The sequence below is a fragment of the Oncorhynchus keta genome, chromosome 29, assembly GCF_023373465.1.
Source record: "Oncorhynchus keta strain PuntledgeMale-10-30-2019 chromosome 29, Oket_V2, whole genome shotgun sequence".
NCBI lineage: Eukaryota > Metazoa > Chordata > Actinopteri > Salmoniformes > Salmonidae > Oncorhynchus > Oncorhynchus keta.
The window spans coordinates 51802450-51810000 of NC_068449.1; the positions used below are offsets into that span (position 1 = coordinate 51802450).

Sequence of the window (7551 nt, forward strand, 5' to 3'; positions counted from 1 at the left end):
GGAAGTTCAGAAGATCAGGCAATAATCTTGTTTTTTTCTACACTGAAGATCATAGATCTTCATTGATGTTCTTTTTTTCCCCCAGTCTGATTTAGTGCCTGGTCTTGTCCAATCTAATGAGTCCTGCACTGTTTGTGGGCATTGTAGACACATACATGTTCCTGAGAGTCTTTTCCTTCAGTGATGGGGTCATAATATTTTGTAGCTTAACCTGCTGAAAAGAGAGACGCATTTGTAGGAAGAAAACAAAAAAACGCTGTTTATTACAACCGCATCTAGCAGCTACCGGAGGTTACTGACGTAACCCTGGTTCTATGAACATAGCAATTATTATATTTATTTTTCCCCCAGAGTTTCCCTTGTGATCCCATTTTCAACTCATGCAACCCCTAGTTTGGGAAACAATGCCCTATGTTGAAGAGCAGGTATAGTCTATTGAGAATCAGTAGCACCCCCTAGTGGTATGTCAGACTCATGAGTTGTGACCCCTAACCGATAAACAATTACAGTCATATCAATGCCATGACAACGTTAACCTAAGGATCTGGCTATGGTAGGTGGCATCACTCTGAATAAGGTACGGTAAGGTAACCGAACACAATGCCATGACAACGTTAACCTAAGGATCTGGCTATGGTAGGTGCCATCACTCTGAATAAGGTACGGTAAGGTAACCGAACACACGTCAGAAAAGGGGAATGCCAATTCAAGTTTTCCCAGGGCACAAAGTTGACCCCAACTTCCAAGAACAAGGCTTTGATTGTACTGTGTATTATTCACACTTCACTATAAGCCAATGAAATCCCTATGCAAACACAGCTGGATTCTATCAAACTTACAACTCTCCTTCCCGCTCTCCCTCCCCCGCTCTCTCTCTCTACCCCTCTCAATGTGTATTTTCTACATTTCTCTCTGTGCATTGTTGGGAAGGACCCATTTCACTGTTAGTCTCTATGTGACAAATAACATGCGAATGATTGATCCCTCCCTCTCTCTCTGTCCTCTAGCTGGTGGGGAACCTGCTAGACTTCTGTTTCTACACGTTCCGTGAGTCTCAGGCTCTGAAGGTAGAGTTTCCAGAGATGCTGGTGGAGATAATCAGTGACCAGATACCAAAGGTGGAGTCGGGCAACACACACACCCTCTACTTCCACAAGAAGTGACTGTACTGAGTCCTTGGGAGGAAGAGAGGAGAGAGAATGAAATAACGAGAGGGGGAGGAGTGGGAGAGGAGGAAGGCCAAGGAAGGACCCTAGCCTCAGGAGTGGCCTAACTACTATGCCAGCCAGTCAATCTGCTGCCCCCTCCCCGATCTCAAATGGGAGAGGAAGTGACACGTGAGGGGCAGGAAGTGAGGTGGAGGAAGTTGAGTCCTCCACACTGAAATCTCCGTCCGCCGGTTAGAGAGGTGACGCTGAGTGAGTGACATCTCAGCACCAAGGAAAACGCACTGACGAGGACTTTTTAAAATGTGACAAAGAAGCATCCCGACCCTTAGCGTGCCACCACCCCCCAAAGACGATGATGTTTTTCTATGGATTCGAAGCCATACATTTTTTTGGTTGCGCTACAGTCCATACATTCACACAGACCCACGTGTACAGTAATGCAGCACGCACACAGGTAGACAGTAACACAGACCATCTTACCATCCTGAAAAATGTCAGATGATAACTGTGCTTTTGCATTGATTCATGGATATTAGTTCTACTACTCTGACAATATGGAAAACAATGCTTAGATGTTGCTATGCAGTGTATTTTCATTAGGTTACATGGCAACATACAATTTTTTCATGACAAAGACTAAATGTAGGGTTTCTGTGAGAGGATCAAGGTCTATTTGAACATACTCCAAGGGCTAACAAGCTTAACAATAAACTGAATAGTTGCTTAAAAAGCTAACTAATTCCACTTTTGTTCTGCAGTGGTGTGCATTACAACACCCAAATGCCCGCATAACTAAAATTGTTTTAACGTTGTATAACGATCAAAAACGTAACTCGTATTAATATGCAAAAACTTCAAAATGAAGAATTTTCAAAAGTATGGTGTTTTGTGTGATCCAGTGTGAAAAAAGTTGAGTAACAGTTCAAAGTGAATCTGCCATGTCATACGTGAAGGCTTTCTGATATGTAGATGATTAACTACGCAACATTTGTCAGTAGATTAATTCCATCCATAATAGGTGCAGGAGTATGGAAACACCTGATGGATTCACAATGACGACTTTCCCTCACATCGTAACGGCGGTACACCCAGTTAGTTATCCAGGGGTTCTCAACTTTTTGGGGCTGTGACCTCTTTTTTCATAGCAAATTCATCAGGAACCCATTCATAAATCAGAACACAACTCTAATGACTAAAAATAGCATAAAAGGATTTTTACTAGGACTTTCGCTGTGCATGGCTGGACGAACCAAGTCTTGGGCCCTGGGAAAGACCATTTTAAAAGGCCCTTGGCATCGGAGAGAAAACGTTACCGTTTTCAAGCTAATTTCCTGCAATTCTACACATTTTGTCATGGGGCCGATTTGTTGTTGTAGCTTTAAGGTTTATATCCTAAAATTCTACACATTTTGTCATGGGGCCGATTTGTTGTTGTAGCTTTAAAGTTAATATCCTAAAATTCTACACATTTTGCCACGAGCCAGAGAGAAACCGTAGCTGTTTAAAGCTTGAATGACAGTGCATATAAAAAACATGGGGGAATACAAGGATAATTAATATTGAATATTAATAATTGGTTGAGTACTGTGGATACCAATATCCCTGTGAGCCTCCCAGGCCCATGTTCCCCAGGGTTAAGAACATCAGTTGTACAGTAGATTAATAATATGTATTACACCCTTTATATAGTATTATTCCACAGATCCCTTGGCCCAGATTTGTTTAATCTGTTAGTAATAATAAAAGTACAAAAAGAAATACATTTTGAGATGTGGAGCCCACTTTGAGAACCCCTGAGTTATACAGTAGAGTGAAAACATCAGAGCACCCATTTCTTGGTCTATTTCTACGTACTTACAGTGCATCCAAACCAGCACCCTTTGTGAAGTCAACCGACACTTATCTACCGTTTCCAGAAATAATAATGAAGCATTTGTGTTGTTGCAAAGGTTTTCGGTTTCATAAACCAGACATTTTACACCTAAGGTGCTTCTTTTTGTAAACGTAAAGATGAAATAACACTTTTCTGGTAACTAACACATGTACAATTATCAGCATTAGATACAGGGTTGGGTAGGTTACTTTCTAAATGTAATCTGTTACAGTTACTAGCTACCTGTCCAAAATGTTCATCAGTAACGTCATTTTGGTATTACCCAAACTCAGTAACGCAATCTGATTACTTTCCCCTTAAGAGACATTAGAAGATGACAGAAATAATCCATCAAATGCATTGTGTGTGTCATCAGTGGTCTCCGACTTGTGATCAGATCCGCTCAGGTGGAACTTAAACGTGCCTTTCTCATAGAGAAAACGGAAAGGTGTCGTAATGGATTTTTTTCCCACAAACATCCATTCTGAATTTAAAAGTAATCCAAGAAGTAATCATCTATTTTTAAAAGTAGGCATCCGTAATCAGATAACATTTGTGCTGGCAAAGTAACTGATTACAGTTGCATTTTTTTGTAATCAGATTACATGTAACTCCCCAACCCTGATTAGATACAATAACCTTCAAACATACTGTATGGAGTTGATATTGGAACTGGATGTTGGAAAATGCCATTACTCTACAGTCACAGTGCTTTCAGTAAATGCATAATGTATTCAAATTTACCTGGCAAGCGGCAAATACATACAGTAAATGCAATGGCACTTGCTTAGGTTACAGTCACATTTCCCCCACTGTTGTACAGAAACTGTTTTGGAAGTACATGTTGATACTGCTGATAAATGATTGACTCATTGCATTGGCCACCTGTCCTGATTTTGTGTTGTCCATCTTGTCTTTGGGCCAACTCTAGATGTATGGCCAGTCATCTGGACCATTCTTACCAGACCTGGGTTCAAACATGATTCAAAACCTTTCAAACTACTTTGAGCGTTTGCTTTAGTCTGCCGGGACTGTCAGGTGGGTGGGTTTTGCATTTTTTGGGACATTTCACGTGGTGCTATTGCAAAAGTCAAGCTCAATTAAGTACAGCTAAAGAATTTGAAACCATTTCAAATAGTACTTGAACCCAGGTCTTATTCTTACTAGTTTCACACCAGATTGACTGACTGCTTAACCATTGTGGAACACTATGATGCTACTGAATAGCGTGAGAGATAGTCGTTTGAGAGGAAAAACAGAGGGGGCGTTTGGTTCCATCGTTTCACCTCGTTTGTGAGTGAGGGTGTGTGGTTGTTGTTGTTTTCCTGGCAAGCATGAGCATAATTGATCTGCATTTTTCGAGGGCATTGTTAGTTTTCCTACGTTCTATAGGATTATGCTGAATATCCTAATTGCCTGAATTAGATTTGTACAGAAGAGATGTGACAATTGAGGCATTAACCCAGCTAGAACGTTGTGTGTCTGGTTGATAACTAAATGTGAATAAAAACGGGGAGACCCTGCATGAATAAGGCCTATAGTTTAAAGAGATAGTTCACTTCAAAATGTGAACTCCCCCTTTAAGGTGCTGTTGGTGTTTCACTATAGGCTCTACTTTGTAGGAAGCTGTCCAGAGTTGGACATAGAGAACAGACAATGGCAGGAGGATCACGATGAAAGAAAAAGCCAGTCCCTATGCTTAAACAGTCTCATTTTGCAGACTGTCCATCCATGTCCCTTTTGTACATTGCTGTGTTGAAGTTGTGAACTGAAGGACCCTAAAGACACGCTGTAAAGAACCGCTATTCTTTTTCTTGTTTTGCTCCTCTACCCTCTCCTTTTTATTTTTTAAAAAGTGTCAAAAAAGGTTCATAGGACGAATGGGGAAAGTATTTTTGAAAGAATTATATTTTGCTGGAAACAATATTTAAGTACTTTGTCTAAAAATAAAAAACATAACTTTTTTTGTAAAGTGAAATGTTTATTGCATGCTTTTTTTGATGAGATGTTTACATTGTATTTAAGAAGGGAAAATTGTGCCTTTTTATCTCACCTGATTTAAAATTTTACAGTATATATTGTAAATAATAAAGTCATTATGTTTGAGTAGTGTAAAAAACATTTATACTTTAAAGGAATAATCCGGTCAGAAACAATATTTTGGTATTGGTTTCATTAGTCCACTGTTAATAGTGTAAAAAAATATAATAAACTACTTCATTAGTCAAGTTTTCAAGATGTAGGATTTTCAAGAAGCAAATGCTGTCGTGGGTGTGGGGGGTCATTTTCAACTCGGAATTCAACTCGAAATTCCAAGTGGGAAACTCTGGCATATTTCTAGAGCTCTGACTTTCTAACCCTGAAGATCTCCGACATGATTTTACCCCGTGTTTGTGTCTTGAAAGCACCAAAGTTGCACTTTGCTTATTGAAAAACATACATCTTGAAAACTTGGCTGCTGACATGCAAAAACATTGAGACTATCAACAGGGGACTAATGAAACAAATTAAATATATAGTTTTTGAGTGGATTATTCCTTTAACTTACATCTTGTTGGAATATCTGCAGTTCATGCGGCTCCCACTTGTTATGTTGTCATTTTGGATCATAGAAAGAAATGGCACAAGGTTCACACGAAAAAGCTAGCCTGCTCCCAGATCGGTTTGTGCAGTATTGTCAACTCTTGCCAGTCATTGTGATTCCAAACATGATAACGATTGGCAGGAGTTGGCAAGACAGCACAAACAGATCTGGGACCAGGCTACAAAAAAGCCAACGGGTTAGAGTGAGTTATGAAAGTACCAAACATTGTGACAGACACTTTACTACCTGAATGTTAGAGAAAGAACAGAAATGTCGTCGTCTTTTCTTCTTCCTTTACAAATAATGTTAACTGTTGATCTGATTTGTTTTGTACTTTTATTTTGCATTTTATGTCAATGTGACTTAAAAAAAAGTAGGCAAACATATGTCATTTCTTTGTTACAGAGAGTAGACAGTACCAAACTATGGATCAATGAGTTCTTGCTGTTGACATGATTATCTCCCAAACCCCTTGGCGATATGTGATTTAATAGCACCACACAAATAAAGCAATCAAAAAAACAAAAAAAAGAAGAAGATTAAAGCTGAAATACTGTAGGTTGAAAATACTCTTGCCTCTTCAGTTTGTTCAGCTATTAAAGGTTCCAACTCAGATACATTGTGAAAGACTTGTGGTGACCACATCAACCTTTGGGATTCATTTTACTACACTTCCAATCCATTTAGGAAATAATCTGGACATACCATTTGAATTGGAGGAAAAGGTTCATTGGGGTATAACTCTTGGATTGACTGAAAGTTTGACACCTAAATGAATTCGACTCCAATACTGTTGATAATATAGAACCCAAACCGTGCTACCCTGGGATTTCTAGAAACAACCATTTGTATCATTGAGATATGGATGCATCATGACTGTTCACAGGTTTAGTTGGCTTGGTCTCAGATTTTGCAGTGCTCCCAATGGAAGTTCTACTGTATATGGCTTACTGCCTTGCTCAGAAATAAGTTAGTAGTTATCTGCTCATCCTTTTACAGTACAACACTATGCATGTGTATGAAGGGATTTCCTACCACCATCTCATTTACAGTATGCATATAGAATAACAAATGAGGACTTTCAATTCAGATATATTCTAAACAAAAACACTTATTACTCATCTTTTACAGCATTCATTTATCTCTGTGCAAGGACATGGATGTACAGTAAACTCCAAAAGTATTGGGACAGTGACACATTTGTTGTTTTGGCTCAGTATTTCAGCACTCTGGATTTGAAATGATGCAATGACTATGAGAGGTTAAAGTGTATCATTATGCTAGGATATGGGACCAAATACTGAACTTTAGACTATTTTATTACACAAGTGAATTTGTCCGAGTACTTTTGGTCCCCTAAAATGGGGGGGACTATGTACAAAAAGTGCTGTACTTTCTAAACGGTTCACCCGATAAGGATGAAAATACCCTCAAATTAAAGCTGACAGTCTGCTCTTTAACCTCCAGTCATTGTATCATATCAAATCCAAAGTGCTGGAGTACAGAGCCAAAACAACCAACAATGTGTCACTGTCCTAATACTTTGAGCTCACTATGTAGCTTACCATCGATTTCTGTCCTACGTCACCGATTATTGGACAGTTACAGTTGTAATGGAGCCACAGCATTAAACTTTTTTTTTAACAAACATTAACCCCGTATATTGAGACTAAGCCATATCCCCAAAGCCACATCCAAGCTCAACATTTCCTATTAATAGCACCTGGTTTGTTTTTATCCCAAAATACATTTTTAATCCAATGCTTTGTACAATATTTGTCAGCAACTATCCACAGTACATGAATATCCTTCAGCGTGAATAAAAACAACTAGTTCCTACTACAAACTGTATATCTTGAAGCAGATATTTGCCATAACTGTGTTTGCAAAACTATCAAGAGATTCCAATAAAACCGTTAACAAAA

At 38.9% G+C, this 7551-nt stretch overlaps 1 protein-coding gene across 3 annotated transcripts in view; it reads left to right on the forward strand.

Annotated features, from left to right (window-relative positions):
- The window catches only part of LOC118361871 (mineralocorticoid receptor), a 105218-nt gene extending 97667 nt beyond the window's left edge, over nt 1-7551 (forward strand). For all 3 annotated transcript variants that reach the window (XM_052486725.1, XM_052486724.1, XM_052486726.1), the window contains exon 9: nt 1008-7551. In XM_052486725.1, the coding sequence (XP_052342685.1) occupies nt 1008-1163 (156 nt within the window). In that variant the 3' untranslated portion in view covers nt 1164-7551. The remainder of the gene's footprint in view (nt 1-1007) is intronic.